The following is a 20,365-nucleotide window of genomic DNA, read 5'->3' as shown; positions in this document are numbered from 1 at the left end:
AATACCAAAAATTATTCCCCATATGTATGTACACAAATATACACACACAATGACATATACTCACCACTTTCCATCTTTCTTTGACCAGGATTCCAACACTGAGGATATCCGGCTGCTCTCCTCCCCCACTCATTGCAATTCACTGATGTGACAGAACAGCTACACAGGCATCCAGTTCCCAAGGGTGGTTTCCATTTAAACTAAAACAAAAAGAAACGGCAGCAGTAGATCAGGTCTACCTAATTAACACAAATAACATTCCAGCACCAAGAAGCACTATTCATTCTATATAATAAATAAGTTACTTTATTAGAATGGGGACTAAAAATATACCGTCTTAAAAACTGCTCAATGCATGTACAAATAGCATTTATCCTACTATTATAGATGTCCAGCAAAACAGCTATATACTGGGCAAAAGACCTTAGGTTACAATAGAGATATTATTACAATTGAGATTGCTAAACTGTGAGGCAAGCATGGTACCAAGTAGCAGCTGACCTAGACAGACCACTATTCCAAGTACAACATAGTGCTTAAGAAGAGAGTACCTAATTTAGAACAACTTGGTATAGCACTACAGGTTAATGTGCTAGACTGCAAGGTTGGTTTAAACCACAAGGTTGGTGGTTCAAGCTCACCAACCACTCCTTGGAAACTCTATACAAGGTTGCTATGAGTTGGAACTGACTCAACAACCACTTATCAACAATAATGGTTTAATAGAAGTCCTGGGGTAGGATAAGCACCAGTCCGCAAGGTGAGTTTGAACCTCAAGGTCAGCAGTTCAAACTCAACCAGCTGCTCCTCGGAAAATGTTTATAGGGTTGCTATTGACAACACTTAACAATAATAACAACATAGTTTAATAGGTAATATATTAATATTACAAAATGTACAAAAAATATATAGAAAATAACCAGGAGTTACAGAGAAAGACTCTAACACAATACAATGATATTATAAGAAAAACTCAATAAAATGGAAAGAATACCTATGTTGTTGTTGTTAAGTGTCATTAAGTCGATTCCAACCCATAGCGACCCTGTATAGGGTTTCCAAGGAACAGTTGGTGAGTTTGAACCACTAACCCTGCAGTTCAAATGACTTTGCAGTCTGATGCATGAAAATACATCAGAAAAAAAAAACAAACATGGCTAAAGTAACTGTAACTTAATATTAGAGAACAAAATACAGGTAAGTAAGAAGATGACTGAAGTTATTGATGCTTATAGTTGTATGGGATTATCAAGGGCCAGAATTGGAACACTATTAGGAAAAAGGTTCAACAAGCAACAGTGCTCATTACAGTGAGATGCTCACTGAGGAGCTGAAGCCTAAGCTTCAAATTAAATGCAGAGGATTGTTATCTAAGGGCTTTGTGATTTTGCATGACAACGCACACATCCATATACCTCTGCCTACAAGGAGCTCTAGTAGCATAGTGGTTACGAGTCGGGCTACCAACCTCAAGGTCAGCAATTCAAAACTACCAGCGGTTCTGCAGGAGAAAGATGAAGTGTTCTGCTCCTGTAAAGACTTACAGCCTCGGAAACCCTGTGCAGGGTCACTATGAGTTGGAACCGACTCCATGGTACTCAACAACAACTACACAATGTTGACATTCTACAAAAACTTCCTCTTGAGGTGTTAAAGCATCCTCCCTATAGTCCTGATCTTGCTCTATCAGACTTTCACCTGTTTGGTCCTCTGAAAGTAGCCCTCCAAGGACCAAGACCCACCTCTGATGAAAGAACGAAGACAGCAGTACATTTGTGGCTCTCAGCTCAGCCGAAAATATTTTTAAATACGGGAATACAAAAGCTTGTTGACAAAGTGTATTGAAAAGCAAGGAGATTACGTCAAAAAATAATGTATTTGTCTGTTCTAACATTTGATTAAGATAAATTCTACAGCCATAGTGCAGGTAATTTTTGACACATTTTGTATTTAAAGTAAAACAAATCTACAAGACTGACAACAGGTAACCAGAGGTATCAATGTATAATAAAGAACTGCAAAGCAAAAAGAGGGACTATTGTAAACATCAAACTTCCAAACTGAAAGGAATTCAGGTAGGTATCAAGATAAAATCAAATGTTTTAAATAGGGGAAAATATAACAAATTAGATGGTAACCTCAAAGAAAATAAATACACTGACACATTCTAAATTTAAAAAAGAAGAAAATCAGAGAGATTTAATAAACATTAACACAACAAAAATGAAACTGAAAAGAAAATCCACAACCAAAATGAACTCAGTGCAGAAAATTATGTGGAACAAAAACACCATCAGTACCACACAAAAAAAGCCAGCAAAATGACAGCAAGTAATTAATACCTATTGATAATTACACTGAATGTAAAAGGATTAAGCTACATCAGTCAAGAGACAAAGATAGCAGAATGGACAGAAAGAAAAAAAAAAAGAGAGAATGCTTCAATATGCTGTCCATAACAGATACATCAAAAAGATGAAGACTGCCAAAATGCCCATCAACAGAAGAATAATTATGCAAATTTTGGTAAAGACACACAATGGATTACAACAAAATGCTGAAGAATAACGAAGAATCTGAGAAACACCTCACAACATGGATGGAGCTGGAGGGTATTATGTTGAGTTAAATTAGCCAATCACAAAAGAACACTGTCTTGAAATTACAAAATCATAGACATGAAGAACAGATTCGTGGTCATGGATAGAATAGGGATGGAAGGAAATTGGGTAAAACTTTAAAAATCCAAGATAAGAAATCCTTTTGGTTATGCATTGATATGCTGCATTAATGTTAATGTCCTTGTTGTGATGGTGTTGCTGTTAAGTTGGTTCTGACTTAAAATGACCCTGTGGTTTGCAGTCCCGTGCTGATCCTCACGCACCAGGAGTGATATTATACTATAATTTTGCAAGATGCTACCAATGGTATAACATTGAAGATTTTCAGATAAAAGAGACATACAGGTAAAAACCAAAGAAATAATGTAAATATACTACAATCTTATGTGACAAACATCATGATTTTTATTTAAATATGCACTTTACAACTCAAGACACAGAAAAGACCTAAAAACAATGCAATAGATTAGTAATACGCAACCTCAGCATCCAAACTGAGGGATCCAAATCCCATTTCCCTCAAAAAAGAACCAATTTCCGTGAAGAAATGATTAATAACATAATTGGGTTAGGAAAAGTATGAGGCTAAAATTTTGGTATGCCTGAATAATGTGTCAAAGGCTAGAGAAATATTCAGATTTTATAATGACTTCTGGTGTGGCGCTATAGGATCAGCACTGGACTGCAAACCACAAGGTCAGCAGTTGAAACCCACCAGCTGTTTCTCAGGAACCCTATACATGGTCATTATGAGTCAGAACCAACTTGATGGCACTTAACAAAGTTTCTATTAAGTGAGCTCTCCTTCTCTTAAATACCTTACTTTTGCAAAATTTATAAAATCATCTGACCAATTGCTAAGACCTTGGTTCCAAACGTTTGAAGAAACTCATGCAAGGAAAGGAAAGTTTAAGCTTAATTATCTTCATGGTAGAATCTAACTTTGTCAAAGATAATGGAATTAAATCAAAAGGGCACAGGAGTCAAAAAGGAGAACCTACCATTAGTTAAAAGTTTAAAGGGGCTGCCACTAGTTAAAAAGTCATGGTATGGTACTATAGTGTAGGCACTGGACTAATCACAAGATCAGCGGTTCAAATCCAACTGCTTCTTGGAAACCCTATAAAGGGCTGCTATTAGTTGGAACCTACTGGACAGCACTTTAACAACAACTACTAGTTAAAAGATAAACATCAGAAAGAACAACTTTAAACAATTGAAACATTTTAAATATTTTAAAACCTTTGAGTTCATAATGATGCTAAAGAAAATAAAACTCATTAAGCATACTGACAAGGCAACAATTTGTTCCTCTGAACATAAATTTTAAATAATAAATGAAAGCTGTCAACTAACATATGACAATATGTTCACAATTATTAGCCATTGTTGTTGTTGCTGTTAGGTGCCATCGAGTTGGTACCGACTCATAGCGACCCTATTCACAGCAGAACAAAACACTGCCCGATCCTGGGCCAACCTCACTACTGTTGCCACACTTGAGTCCATCGATGTTGCCACTTGGCCAATCCATCTCTTGTTCTCTGACCCTCCACCTATCCTTCTCCAGAGACTGGTCCCTCCTGACAATATGTCCAAAGTATGAAAGACAAAGTTTGGCTATCTTGGCCTCCAAGGAGCACTTTGGCTGCACTTCTTACAAAATGGATCTATTGGTTCTTTTGGCAGCCTATGGCTCTTTAAATACTCTCCTCCAACACCATAACTCAAAAGGATCAATTCTTCTATCTTCTTCCTTATTCACTGTTCAGCTTTCACATGTATATGAGGTTATTGAAAATACCATGGCTTGGGTCAGGTGCACTTTAGTCCTCAAGGTAAAAAGGTTTTGTGCAGCAAATTTGCCTAATGCAATACATCTTTTGATTTCTTGACTTTTGCTTCCTTGAGTGTTGATAGTTGATCCAAGAAGAATGAAGTCCTTGACAACTTCAATCTTTTCTCCATTGATAAGAATGTCGTTTATTGGTCCAGTGGTGAGGATTTTTGTTTTCTTGACATTGAGATGTAATCCATATCGAAGGCTGTGCTCTTTGATCTTCATCAGTAAATGTTTTAAGTCTTCTTCACTTTCAGCAAGCAAGGTTGTATCATCTGCATATCGCAGGTTGTTAATGAGTCTTCCTCCAATCCTGATGCCACATTTTTCTTCATAGAACCCAACTTCTCAGATTATTTGCTCAGCATATAGGTTGAATAAGTATGGTAAAATATCACAACCTTGTCGCATACCTTTCTTAATTTTAAACCATTCAGTGTTCCCATGTTCTGTTCACCTGCCTCTTGAGCCAGGTATAGATTATTCATAAGCACAATTAAGTGTTCCGGAATACTCATACTTTGCAATGTTGTCCATAGCTTGCCATGATCCACACAACCGAAAGGCATTGTGTAGTCAATAAAGCACAGGTAAGCATCTTTCTGGTATTCTCTGCTTTCAGCCAAGATCCATTGGACATCAACAATGATATCCCTCGTTCCACGGCCTCTTCTGAATCCAGCTTGAACCTCTGGAAGTTCTCTGTCAGTGCAGCCGTTTCTGTATTACCTTTAGTAAAACTTTACTTGCATGGGATAGCAAAGAAATTGTTTGATGATTTCCACAATCTGTTGGGTCACCTCTTTTTGGAATGGGCACAAATATGGATCTATTCCAATTAATCGGCCAGATAGTTGTCTTCCAAATTTCTTGGCAGAGATGAGTTTGAGTGCCTCCTGTGCCACCTCACTTTCTTGAAAGATTTCCATTTTTATTCCATCATTTCCTGGTACCTTGTTCTTTACCAATTCCTTCAATGCACCTTGGACTTCCTCCTTCAGTATCATTTAGCTCTTGATCATATGCCACCTCTTGAAATGGCTGAACATTAACCATTTCCTTTGGGTACAGTGACTGTGTGTGTATTCCATCCATCTTCTCTTGATGTTTTCTGCATCATTCAATAAGTTGGCCAGAGAATCTTTCAATAACTAAAGTTGAGGCTTGAATTTTTTCTTCAGTTCCCCCAGCTTGAGAAATGCTGGGCATGTTCTTCCCTTTTGGTTTTCTGATCCCAGATCTTTTTGTTGCAAAATTTGGCTTTATCCCCTTGAGCTGATCTTTGAAATTTTCTGTTAATCTCTTGGACCTCCTCATTTTTTCCATTTGCTTTAGCATCTTTACGTTGGAGAGCAAGTTTCAGTGTCTCTTCTGACATCCATTTTGACCTTTTACTTCTTTCTTGTCTTCTGAATGACTTTTTGCTTTCTTCATGTATGCTGTCCCTGATGTCATCCCACAACTCTACTGGTCTCTGGTCTTTAGTGTTTAACGAATCATATCTGTTCTTCAGATGATCTCTAAATTCAGGTGGGATATACTCAAGGTCAAACTTTGGCTCTTGTGGACTGGTTTTCATTTTCTTCAGTTTCTGTTTGAATTTGCATATGAGTAATTGATAGTCTGATCCACAGTCTGCCGCAGGCCTTGTTTTCACTGATGATATGGAGCTTTTCCATCATCTCTTTACAAAGATGCAGTCAATTTGATTTCTATGTATTCCATCTGGTGAGGTCCATGTGTATAATCGTCTCTTATGCTGTCTAAAGAAGGTATTTGAAATGATCAAATCATTGATTTTGCAGAATTCTATCATGCGTTCTCCAGCATCATTTCTATCACCAAGGCCATATTTTCCAACTACTGATCCTTCCTCTTTGCTCCCAACCTTTGCATTCCCAATCCCCAGTAATGATCAATACATCTTGATTGCATGTTTGATCAATTTTAGATTGAAGAAGTTGGTAGAATTCTTCTATTTCATCCTCACTGGCTTTAGTGATAGGTGCCTAAATTTGAATAATCATGGCATTAACTGGGCTTCCCTGTAGGCGCATGGATATTATCCTATCACAGACAGGGTCTCATGACTGCTTTGGATATGTTCTTTTTGACAATGAATGCAACACCATTCCTCTTCAATTTGTCATTCCCAGCAGAGTAAACCATGTGGTTGTCAGATTCAAAATGGCCAATACCAGTCCATTTTGGCTCACTAATGACTAAGATATCAATGTTTATGTGTTCCATTTCATTTTTGACAACTTCTAATTTTCCCAGATTCATACTTGGTACTTTCCATGTTCTGATTTTCAATGGATGTTTACAACTGTTTCTCTTCATTTTGAGTTGTGCCCCATCAGCAAATGAAGGTCCCGTGGGCTTTTCTCCCACAGGCTTTACTCCATTCACGTCACCACGGTCAATTCTACTTTGAGGAGGCAGCTCTTCCCCAGTTGCATTTTGAGTGCCTTCCAACCTGAAGGGCTCATTTTTCAGCCCATACGGTTTTCAGTGACTAAATATTTGGAAATAGTTCATCACTCCTTCTTCCTAGTCTGTCTTCATCTGGAAGCTCATCTGAAACCTGTCCACCATAGGTGACCCTGTTGGTATTTAAAATACCGGTGGTATAGCTTTCAGAATCACAGCAACTCACAAGCCACCACAGTACTACAAACTGACAGACAACTCCTCCAGTTTCATCCAAGTTATGAGATGTTTTACAGATTCATCATTATTCTTCAATGTTGCATAGTGTTCTGTTGTGTGTATATACCAAAGTTTGTTTATTATTCCACTGTTGGGCACTTAGGCAGTCTCCATCTTTTTGCTATTGTGAATAGTGCTGTGATGAACATCTATATGCATATATCTACTTGTGTCCTGGCTTGTATTTCTTGTGGATATATACCAAGTAGAGGGATCACTGGGTTATACGGTATTTCTATTTCCAACTTTCTGAGGCAGTGCCATGCTGCTCTCCAGAGTGGTTGAACCATTTTACAGTCCCACCAGCACTGTAAGGAGGGTCCCAGTCTCTCCACACCCTCTACGGCATTGTTTTCTGTTTTTTTGAAGTTTGCTGTTAATGTTGGTGTCAGATGAGATCTCGTTGTTTTGATTTGCAACAGAAAAATGATTATAAATTGTATCAAAACACTATGCAATGGAGTTGAGAAAAATAAGGAAGAAGTCAAGAAAGCGCTACAGGAACAATCAAGTAAGATAGACACAGCATTGGAAACAATTCAAAATCTACAGAAAGAGGTCCAAAGGATCAATAATAGAATATTAGAAATACACAATACACTGAAAGGGCAAAGGAGTAGAATAGTTGTACAACATGAAGAGGAATAACAAGAATTATTGGCATTTGGAACAGGAAGAATCACACAAGTCCACAGAGGAGATAGTTGAAGAACTGCTGGAAGAAAATTTCCCTAACATCCAAATAACCATCGGATGGTTATATGGCTATAAACCATAAGTTTAAGGTCTTTAATGTGGATGATGATGGAAATGAATCAGGTTCTGGCAAAATGGAATTTACAGACACAGACTTGATTTGATATGCCCACAAATGGGCCTCGGGAAAATGGCACTACCAAGGCCTGCAATGCTATGGCTATGATTCAAATCTTTTTTTCTTTTGAAAGTGGTCGAAGGTATCAAACTGGACAAGTGTGCTCATGCAGAAAGAAGAATTATTCAACATGTTACAAGAGATTATGCTAAATCATAGCATAAATGTGGTGGAAGAGCCCGTTCAAGAAAGGAATAATTATCAGTCAGAATTGAAAGTTCTCAGAACACTTTAAGCACGTACAATTCCAGAGTTTGGTGCCCAGAGCTTACATAATGGATATCTCCTATATCCCTCATTTGGAGATGGCTCATCTCTTCTATCAAGCAGACATCCTTCAAAGAGACGTGCATGCCTGCCTTCAGTAGGTGAAGAGTCTACACATCCTTTGCTTATAGCTCAGGAACAAGTATATACTATGTCAATACTACAGACATGTAAGAAGAGAGGAAAAACTGAGCAAGTAGGCATGTCTCATTTGGAGGCCAAGAGTATAGGAGGGCAACAAACCAAGTAGAATAGAGAACATAGACTCTCAAATTCTTCTTGAACCCAAAGGAGATCAATTGCAAATAATGGAAAAAGAAAAATTGGAGCAACTTGGAAGAGATCAAGTCAGTGGAAGTGGAGCAAATAGCATAGAATGGGACTCTGGATATGACAGTGATGAACAAAGATTTTCCCTCTGTTAACAAATTAGTGTATAGTACCTTAGGGGTCAGGATAGGTTGGCTGACATCCACCTGTACCTCAAATACCCAGAACATCAGCAACTCAGCTCAGAGAACTGCCTTATTAAATTACGAAAATCTGTCATCTTTGCCTCCTTTTTGGGAAGCCCACAGGTTAAGTAGGGATGAAGATGACAATTTAGGACCAAAGGCCTCCATCTCTAAGTGGCTACCATAATAATTTAGATCCAATGCAAAATTATGTAAATATGGAGAATGAAACAGTTCCAGCAAGTGCTCACTAAGTAGAATATTCATGGTGCCTGAAGCATACACTAACTCTCTTTAACTTATATATCAGATGTCCAAGTTTAGAACTCAGACAGTTCAATTATATACAGGTTGACTTGGAAGGTAGAAGTGATTCTCGCAGTCCTCAGACTCCAAAAACGCCTAGCACTACCATTCCATAAACCCCTACCAGGCACCCAGGCACCCAGAGTTGTACGCTGTGACAGACAACGAGAGATGTCAAATCTGTAGAAAGCACTGCCACAAGATGATAGTACTGATCTGCCGCCCATGTAAGACTGAAAAAAGCATTCCATTGCTTGCACCTTTGTGAAGTTTTTAAAAATGCAGATGCAACTGCATCTTTTTCATTTCTAAACACTAACTTCTTTTATAAACTGACACCTTTTTTCTGAGTATTTCATGTGCTTCTTTAACTAAAAGGAATTAATGTAGAACAGGTACTCATGTGGTGCTGCAGGATAACGCTCTGGATGGCAAGGTCGGTTTGAACCACAAGCTTGGTGGTTCAATCTCACCAGCTACTTCTCAGAAACCCTATTCAGAAACTCTGTTAAGTGGGAACTGACTCAATTGCACTTAATAACAACAACAATTTCATTATATACCACTCATTATTGTACAGCAGCATTCCCATATTCACAGTGTGGCACTGTAGGATAAGCACCGGACCACAAGGTCAAATTGAACCACATGGTGATGGTTCAAACCCACCAACTGCTCCTCAGAAACCCTATACAGGGTAGCTATGAGTTGTAACAAACTCAGTAGCACTTAACAAGAACAACAATTTAAAGTGAGAGTTGAAGTGAGTGATGTGCTGGTTAATTTATATCACTATTCTGGACTTATGCATAACATTCATGTTTAAGTCATGGCTGGCATTTAAAACATTTTTTTTAAATGTGCATTTCTAGCAAATAACTTTAGGTTTTGAAAGTAATATTTATAGATTCACTGTTCACTGTATGTGGCTTTCATCATGAAACATGAAGAATCCTTTATTTCCTTAAATAACAACTTTTTTACTTGAGCCAAAACATATGTAAAGAAAATATAAGACACCCTCTCTTTAGATACCCGTCAGCTCCTTTGCCTTCAGCATAATGAGAAAGAATCCTGTATTTTCAGCATAAATATGGTTTGCTGTGGGTATGTTAGATAAGCAAGGAGAAAAGATTGTTTACCCATCACATGATGTCATTTGAAGTGCATGCCCAGATATCTTAGTCAGAATCATAATAGGCTCAAGAGTCAGTCTCAGGTCACTTTATTCAAAAACATTTGAAAATCTGAACCATGATCTCTTGAAAAATTCTGTGCTATAGATTATTAACATTAATATTATTTTTAGGAGGTATTTGTGCCATTAGGTTTCCATTTACCTTCAGTTTTTTTCCTTTGACATTTAGACTGTCTTATTTTGTTACTTCATATTTTTTTCCAGTTTAAAATATCTAAGTTTGTAATAGTTTGAGACTGGATTATGTTCATTATCGTTTGGTTGCATTTTTGTCAAAACGATTTTGAAAGTTCATTTGGAACGTACTATTATTCTATAATAGGTTTGCTCTTTTTTTTTTTTTTAATGTTTTATTGTGAATAATGTGATAGTTTACATGGGAAAACATTAGTTTTACATTCATCCTATCGTATATCATTTCATTGCCATGGTTAAATTCCCCCCATGCATCATCTACCAACCAAAAGGTGTACACTACAAGCCTGCTCCCCAGTCGTCAGCAAACAGCCCCTCTCCCTCTCTGGATCTAAAGTCCCCAGCTGCTCCATCTCTCCACGTCATCGTCTCTGCCTCCATCAGTCATCACTGCTTCTCTGGGTAGGGTCCTGCTCTCCGCTGTTCTCCCTTGATGGTCCCAGGGACCTCCGCTCCTAGACTGCAAAATTAATCACGCCCCTCCTTGCTACAAAACGTCTACATTTCCAACCCTCACAATCAGTCCTGATAATAATTATTCACTATTGTATCACAAGAGACCCATCCCCATGTCCTTTCATCAGCCCTGCCTAGAAAGATTGGATACTACTCACTGGAGATTCTACCTACCTCTGAGCCCTCTGGATCTAGGCTCCCTTTTGAAAGCTTGTAAGCCAGTCACTTCTTGCCTTTGTTGCACCCCCTATTTTGGGTAGCCAATGTCCAAGTTGTCCATCCCTATCTACCCTGGTGTATTGAGGGGGTGGGAATGATCCTCGATGTAAAGATTTGTTCCCTCTTTCGAGCTACTGCATCCATAGGTGTATGTCAAATTCATCAAATTGTATCAGATTATTCTTTTTTCCCTCTATTTTCTTCTTCTAGTTGAGACCTGATCATTCAGTCACTGAAGCCAGGTCAAGTGGGTATTATCTGTAAGTGTGGGTGTTCTTGTGCATATGCCCTCTCTTCTTATCAGTTGGACGCTTCACTCTCCACTCTAGTCCTCTGTGGCTATGTTACTCTAGTCCTCTGTGGCTATGTTGCTAACTCTGGGCTCAAAAGCCCCCAGGTCTTGCCATACTTCCGGCCGACCAGGTCTCTACCTGGGTTCACAAGAGTCTTGAACGTTGTAGGGCTTAACTCGCAGCTTCATTGCTATTTTTCCCTCACTTTCCCTTATTGGTGACAAACGTAGTCACCAATGAGAGTGTGTATTCCCATTGAGTCTTAGTCTTGGAAGGGGGTTTGCTCTGAGGGGACCCAACCACTTGCCTTGATGTCTCCTGGGCAAGCAACTTACTTGTTCTTGTAGTAATCAGTCAGACTGCCTATATTGTTTTGTATTTTTCCTGTTGGTCTTCCTTTCAAGAAGTATCTTCTGCTCTTCTAGCCACTCCAGGCTGGTCTGCCCATCCTTTCGAGGGGAAATTTCCCATAAGAGGTCTGCTCTTGTCCAGTATTACTTTATATGCTGTTTGATTTTCAAGTTGACAAAAACATTTTCTCAATTAAAAAATATATATATATACCTTCAACATTGTTTTTTAATTGAAAAATAAAGATGAAATTTTTATTTACCTTAATTTTCATTTTATTTCAATGTGTAATCAATACTATGAAAGTTAGTTATTAAGGATACACTATACATTCTTGGGTACTGGTGTGGCTCTGTGGGTTAATACGCCAGACTGCAAAGCCGTTTGAACTGCAAGGTCACCAGCTGCTCCTTGGAAACCCTATACAGGGTTGCTATGGGTTGGAATTGACTTGACGGCACTTGACAACAACAACAACAATACATTCTTTAAGGAGCTCTGGTAGCGTAGTGGTTATGAGTTGGGCTGCGAACCTCAAGGTCAGCAGTTCGAAACTGCAGGAGACAAATGAGGCTTTCTGCTCCCGTAAAGATTTACAACCTCGGAAACCCTGTGCAGGGTCACTATGAGTCAGAACTGACTCAATAGTACTTAACAACAAATACATTCTTTTCTTTTTTTCTTGGTATGAGGCTTCAAAATCTTTACACTTCACAAATCAGTTGTCATCGAGTCAACTGTGATCAACAATAACGCATGCATGTTAGCATAGAATTGTACTCCATAGGGTTTTCAGTGACTGACATTTTAAAGTCTATCACTAGACATTTCTTTCAAGGTACCTGTGGGTGGACTCAAACTTTTCATTTTACAGTTAGCAGCTGAGTGTGCTAACCTTATGCACCACCAACGGACTCTGTTTACATTTTATAGCATAACTCAGTTTGGATTTACTACATTTCCAGTGCTCAACAGTTATATGGGAACCAGCATTACTATGTTGCATAGCATAGGCTTAGGGACAGCATAGGGTCTAGAGATTCAATTCATGGGTCTGTAAAGTGGGGCAATAGTACTAACTTCACACATGTTGTGCACACTTAATAACATATGAAAATGCTACGTCACCTCTGAAGGACCACACAGGGTATGTACACTGTACTCTTCTAAAGATCTATGGGGTCAAAATTACAACAGCAACTCAAATGATTATTTAGGAAGTTTGGGACACAATGAGTTCATGTTAATAGGGGAGGAACAATTCAGAAAAAGATTACAATGCACAATCTGGCTAGTGTAATCAAAGTCACTAATTTGTACAGGTAAAAACTGTTAAACTGGGGTATGCTTTGCTATCTAGTGGTGGTGGTGGTGTGCCGTGGAGTCGATTCCAACTCATAGCGACCCTGCATAGGGTTTCCGAGGTTGTAAATCTTTAGGGGAACAGAGAGCCTCATCTTTCTCCTATGGAACAGCTGGTAGTTTTGAACTGCTGACCTTGTGGCTCGCAGTGCGATTCATAACCACTATGCTACCAGAGCTCATCTTAGGTGCCCATCAAGTCAGCTCCAAATCATAGTGATCTTAGATACAACAAACTGACACATTACCCAGTCCTGCAATATCCTCACAATCGTTGCTATGTTGTAGCACTCTGTCCTCACATGACAGTAGCACTGTGCAATCTATTTCACTGAGTCTCTCTCTTTTATATTATAAGACAGAATATTGTGAAAACACTATATACATAAATTGGATAACAATGTACTAATGGCTCAAAAACTATAACTTACTATCCATTCAAAATGAAAGGGATAGCCTGGAGAGTCCTAGTACATGAATCATAGTTAAAATTTGCACACATTTGGGGACAGGTTTTTTTTTTTTAACTGACAGATTCTAACAAATACTTTAAGAAGAAATAAAATTAATTCTACAAAATTTCTTCTAGAAATAGAAGCATCTGAAACTTTCCCGATGCATCTTATGAAGCCAGCATTACCTTGAAATTAAAAGCAGTCAAAGGAAGAAAGAAGAGTGATAAAAACTGAAGATGCTTGGAATTATAGTCTAGTGGACTAAAGGACAATGTGGAACATCAGTCTTCATAACTCTAAGACCACAAGAACTAGATGATGGCTGGTCGCCACTATCAACTGCTCTGAAAGGGATCACACTAAATGGTCCTGGATAGAGCTGGAGACAATGTAGAACAAAAAATCATCTTTTAAAAAAAAAGACCAGACTTACTGGTGGTAAAGAGACTGGAGTAATCTGAGACTATGGCCTTCAAACACCCTTCAGCTCTGGAACACAATTCACCTACTAGCCCAATTTTCAACCAAGCTGTGGAAAGGTAGATAGGGGTAACAACAACACTAGTGAGATCAGTTCACCATGGAATGATGATGAACCGTTCAAGATCAAAAGAGCAACATCTACCTGGAGACAAAGTTCAAAGGGGTCAGGAAGGAGGGAGGAATGGAAATAAAAACCAAAAGTGCAAAGGAAATTAATAGAGAAAATATATTATTTTCAACTGCACTGAAATTGGACATCCATATGCAAAAAAAAAAAAAAAGGATTTCGATTTAAACTTCATGTCTTATATAAAACAATGTATCTATCACATATCTAAATATAAAACTATAAAGCATAGAAATAAATGTGAGCAATTATTGGTGACTAGGTCTTATACAAAAGGAGCTCTGGTAGCATAGTGGTTACGAATCAGGTTGCTAATCTCAAGGTCAGCAATTCGAAACTACCAGCTGTTCCGCGGGAGAAAAGATGAGGCTTTCTGCTCCCATAAAGGTTTACAGCCTCAGAAACCCTGTACAGGGTCGCTATGAGTCAGAACCGACTCCACGGCACATAACAACAACAACAGGTCTTATACAAAGACAAGACACCAAAAGCACAATTCATTTTAAAAGAAAAGCAATGTTAACTTGAGCTTCATAAAAATTAAAAATTGAGTGTGCTGATGACCAGGGGGTGAGGGGCAGGCTTGCAGGGTATATATACACTTTGGTTGATTGATGATGCACAGAGGGGATTGTAACCATGGCAATGAAACGATATATGGTAGGATGAATGTAAAGCTAATGTTCTCCCATGTAAACTATCACATAATTCACAATAAAACATTTTTAAAAATTAAAAATTGTTCCCACCGAGTGAGAAAAAATATCTGCAAATTATATATTCGAACAAGAATATATATCTTGAATACAAAGAAAACACTCAAGATTCAACATTAAGAAAATTTAAGTCCAATTAAAATACAGGCAAAAGACTTAGTTCAGCAAAGAGGATACATTGATTGCAAATAAATACACTAAGGATGCTTGACATCATCAGTCAATCTAAAAAGAACATAAACTCTTATCACATTTTATATGACAATCTCAAAAACAAAACTACAGTGGTGGAGAACAGATCAGTAGTTGCCAAGGTAAACAGTCTATGAGGGTATAAATACAATTGGGGTAGCACAAGAAGGGTTTTTTGGAGAGCTGGAATGATTATTAATAAAATTATGAATTACAAGTGTTACGATTACAGTGAGGGCTTACATGAATTTTATGTGTTAGGGCACAAAGAACTGTTGTTGTTGTTGTTAAGTGCCGTCGAGTCTAGCGACCCTGTACAGGGTTTCTAAGGTTGTAAACCTTAGGGGAGCAGAAAGCCTCATCTTTCTCCCGTGGAGCTGCTGGTAGTTTTGAACTGCTGACTTTAAGGTTCGTAGCCCGATTCATAACCACTACACTACGAGAGCTACCTCCAAAAGTCAATTTTACTGTATATTAATTTTTAATATATTTATTCTTTAAATTTAAAAAGAGAACCATAATTATCTAAAAAGGTTATTAAAGTATTCCTCCCTATTCAAACTATGTACCCATATGAGGCCAGATTTTCTTATACTTCAACCAAAACAACATATTGCAACATTGTGAACACAGAAGCATGAGAATCCAGCTGTCTTCCATCATGCCAGACATTAAAGAGATTTGTAAAATGTACAAACATTGATACTCATCCAACTAATTTGTATTTTTGTTTTGAAACATAGTTATGTTAACACATAATAGTTTTAAATTTTAAGTTCCTCAGTTCTAACTTTTTACTTTATCTTTTTTTTAGGGGGCAGGGGAGGTGCTGGTGAGTTGATTTCGACTTATATGGACCTTATACACAATAGACTGAAGGTCGGGGAGGTTTTACTCCATTTGTATCATCATCATGGTCAACTCTACTTTGAGGAGGCAGCTCTTCCCTAATTGTATTTTGAGTGCCTTCCAACCTGAGGGGCTCATCTTCCAGCACTATATCCGACAATATTTTGGTGCTCTTTATTATGTTTCAATATTCAATATTCTGGTGCTGACAGTGATCCACTCCTATACATAAGATTTTTAGTCACTAAATATTCGGAAGTAGTCTGTTTCTCCTTCTTCCTAGTCTGTCTTCATCTAGAAGCTCAGCTAAAACCTGTCCACTGTGGGTTACCCTGCTGGTATTTAAAATACCCATGGCACAGCTTCCAGAATCATAGTAACATGCAAGTCACCACAGTATGACAAACTGACAGATGAGTGGTGGAGCAATGGTCTTAGAAAGGAACAATGGAAACACTCATCCAGTCAACAAGTATTTATTAGGAAGCTACATATATGCCAGGCATTGGAACTGATACTTAGCCTATGGTCACAAGGAAAATGCAGACAGGAGAAGAGGTGACAACAGACTGGAAGAGGTAAAAGTCTGGAAGCTGAACAACAGATGTGAAAGAGGTAATTGATTTAATGAGTCTTAAAAAGCTGAATCCATAGCTTCAGTGCAGAAGGCCAGTAAGCAACCTAATTTGGATTGGAAATCTCCAAATTTAGGAACTGACAGTACCAGCTGTCTCTGAAAACAGAAATAAGGGTGGAATTAACAACAACCAAAAGGAATTAATTGAATATATACCTTAAGAAGATGCTGCACCACAAGATCCTATTCCCTAATCCATAGTCATAAATTCTTCCCCAACAAGAGTAGAAAAATAAAAGCTCTTTGGTGGCACTGTAAGTTAGATAAGTACTGACCACAAGGTCAGTGGTTCAAACACACCAGCCTCTCAGCAGGAGAAAAAGGACACTATGTACTTCTGTGAAAATTTATAGTCTCATAAAAACTGCATAGGGTTGTTCTGAATTGAAAATGACTAGATGGCAGAGAGTTTGGTTTGGATTTTGGACTGGAGGACACCAGATACAGTTAAGGAATTAGTACTAGGCTGAGAAAAAGATGATTATCTGAAATGCAATTTAGTAAATACTAAATACTCCAATTTTCTCCCCCTCTCTCAGCTTCCAATAGCCATTCCTTCCTCTCTAAGGAAAAGATGGAGAGAATCAGCCAGCTAGATAGCCCTACATGAAGACTACAAGTAAAACACATGTTGTTAAGTGCCTTCAAGTCAGTTCTGACTCATAGCAACCCGGTAGACGGTTTCCAAGAAGCAGCTGGTGGTTAGCAGTCCAGTGCTTATCCTATAGTGCCACATCAGGACACCATACACACACAAATACATCTACCTCTTCAAATCAGTATTCTTTAAAAAAGACAACCAAATATTACCAAACTTGAAGAAAACATCTAATCTGAAAGAGAGACCCACAATTTTAAAAGCTAAGAGGAAACTATCATTAATATACTGAGATAGGTACTGTATCCATAAAACAAAAACTAGATGGTATTTTTAAAGTAAAAAAACCAAAAGTAACTTTTGGAAATCGGATACATAATATTTAGAAATTAAACTATATTGTAGCAAAAGGTTGGGCAATAAAATTTAAGAAATGTCCCAGAAAGGAGAATAGACAACGATAGGAAAATGGGAAAGAAAAGATAAGAAAATTAAGAGGATCTGTCAAGAAAGCTCAACATGTGAACAATACAGAAAGTATCTAAATAGTTACATAGAGAGAAAAAAAAGTGAAGAAATCATCAAAGAATTTTTTTTTTAATTCCTCAATCTGAAACACCTAAATTTTGTGACTGATAAATCATAAAATATCAAATGCCCACAGAAGAGACCCACACCAAGAAACATCAGGAAAATTTCATAACACCAGTAACACAAAGGAAAAACTTGCAAATTTCAAAAGACATTTAAAAAAAAAAAGAGATTCAATACAAAGAATCAAGAATCAGAATGATGGTTGGCTTCTCAACAGCAAGACTTGATATTAGAAAATAGTAAGGTAGCAACTTCAAAATGTGCTGGACTGCAAAGTTGGTTTGAACCACAAGGTCAGCGGTTCAAGCTTACCAGCTACTCTTTGGAAACCCTATACAGGGTTCCTATGAGTTGGAACCAACTTGATGGCACTTCATAACAATAAATAACAGAAATGAGGAGTCCTGGTATGGTGCTGCAGGTTAATGCGCTGGCCTGGAAGGTCCGTTTGAGCCACAAGGTTGGCAGTTCAAGCTCAGCATCTGCTTGAAATCTGAGGGAAAACTTATTTCCAACCTTGAATTTTATACCCAAAGTCCCTATCAAGTAAGGTTCATAAAAATTTATTTCCAATATCCTTTTTTTTTTTTTCAGGATTCTACAGATCAAAGTGCTTCATGAAAACAAGAGTATAAATAATAAATAAAACTACACGGCATGCAGGCAGCAAAGAATGTAATATAAGAGCAAGACAAAGGCTCTAGAAAAAAAATTTGCATAGGGAAGAAAAGGTAATCATACCATGATCATAGTATATACACTATTATTGTCAGCTGCCATAAATTAGCCCCTGACTCATGAAACCCATATGCAAATGCTGCCTGTCCCATATTCTTGATCCATACTCATGGATCTTGTACCATACTCATGATCAGTTGCAGATCAAACTGTTGTACCATGAGTATGCAATGGCTAATTTTCAGAAGTAGATCACAAGTCTTTCTTCATACTCCATCTAGAAGCTTCACTGAAATGGGTTCAGCATCATACAAGCCTTTAGCATATAAGTGCACACAGTGCATTAGCTAGGACTCAAACCTGGGTCTCCCACATGGAAAACATGAATTCTACCATACACCCCCATGGTACACATCATAGTATGCATGTGTGTGTGAATGTGTGTGCACCATTGGCATGGGGATGGTATCTGATCTTCCCTAACTTCAGGGCAAGAGAGACAATCAAGATCACTGGCATCTGCCAAGGCTGGTTCCTATGGGGCAGAGGTCAGACATGCCTCCACCCACCAACCTTTTCATTAATTTTTACAACAACCATCTCACACACAGAACTTTCTACTTCTTGGCTAGGTTCAATAATTTGTTGCAATAGCCATACAAAACTCACAAACAATAATCACAGTTTTGGAGTTTGTAACTGTTAAAGTTTTGTGTCAGTGTGGTTGGGGAAGGATTCTCAATGGTGTTGCAGTTAAGATGTAGTCATCATCTTCATGATGATCTCTAATATAATACAATCAACCCCATGATGGATCATCTGACGTGATCAGCTCTAATCTGATGTAATTATCCAGTATGTTGTAAATCCTTACTTCTATGATGTCAATGAGGCAGATACAATCTACAGGATTAAGTTTTATTTTGAGCCAATCTCTTTAGACATATAAAAAGAGAGAAGTGAACATTGACAGAAAGACCTACTACCATCCAGAAAGAAAAGCCAGGAGTGGTGTGCCTCCTTTGGACCTGGGCTGCCTGCACTGTGAAGCACCTTGATCCAGAGAAAGATTGGTACTGAGACACATTTCCAAGGAATATTGGACATACATATGCTGAAACCTTTCTCTAAAGCTGGCGCTCTGAATTCAGACTTCTGGCCTCCCAAACTATGAGAGAAAACAGTATTATTGTTATTTGCTAAAGCCATCAACTTATTTCTATTATTGTTGTTGGTATATGTTGTCGTCGAGTCAATTCCAATTCATGGTAACCCTGTGTAGGGTTTCTCAGGAGTGACTGGTAAGTTTGAACTGCTGGCCTTATAGTTTAAACCAACCTTGTGGTCTAGTACTTACCCTACAGTGCCATACCAGGACTCCATTTATGTTACGTTATTGTTGTGGTTAAGTGCTGTTGAGGTGGTTCCAACTCATAGCATCCCTGTAAAGGGTTTCTAAGGAGTGGATGGTGTGCTTGAACCGCCAACCTTGTGGTTCAAATGGACCTTCCAGACCAGCACATTAACCCACTGCACCACACCAGGACTTCTCATTTCCGTTATTTGTTGTTCTTAAGTGCCATCAAGTCGGTTCCAACTCACAGCAACCATGTATAGGGTTTCCAAGGAGTAGCTGGTAAGCTTGAACCGCTGACCTTGTGGTTCAAACCAACTTTGCAGTCCAACACATTAACCCACAGCACCACACCAGGACTCTAAATAATTAAAAGAGGGTTTGTTGAGAACAAACAAGATGGCGGATCGTGTGGACGTGCAGTAAAGGAGCTCCACCAGCAACAACACAAAATACCTGACCAAGCAGGCTCAGGGGCTGTCCCAGAACTCTGAACCACATATAAAGGAATATTTAGAAAGTTGGAAGGCTTA

At 38.3% G+C, this 20,365-nt stretch overlaps 1 protein-coding gene and 1 pseudogene across 1 annotated transcript in view; one reads left to right on the top strand and one right to left on the bottom strand.

The window, feature by feature from the left end:
• Positions 1 to 20,365, bottom strand: part of TTBK2 (tau tubulin kinase 2) — a 228,435-nt gene that overhangs the window by 149,737 nt on the left and 58,333 nt on the right. The window contains exon 3 of the mRNA XM_006831727.1: positions 65 to 200. Coding sequence (XP_006831790.1) covers positions 65 to 133 — 69 coding nt within the window. The 5' untranslated portion in view covers positions 134 to 200. The remainder of the gene's footprint in view (positions 1 to 64; positions 201 to 20,365) is intronic.
• LOC102832026 lies at positions 7,935 to 9,306 on the top strand (annotated as a pseudogene).

This window comes from Chrysochloris asiatica, unplaced genomic scaffold (genome assembly GCF_000296735.1).
Source record: "Chrysochloris asiatica unplaced genomic scaffold, ChrAsi1.0 scaffold00004, whole genome shotgun sequence".
In the NCBI taxonomy this organism is placed as follows: Eukaryota; Metazoa; Chordata; class Mammalia; order Afrosoricida; family Chrysochloridae; genus Chrysochloris; species Chrysochloris asiatica.
Note: the sequence above shows the minus strand (reverse complement) of the source record. Positions and strands in the feature narration are given on the sequence as shown.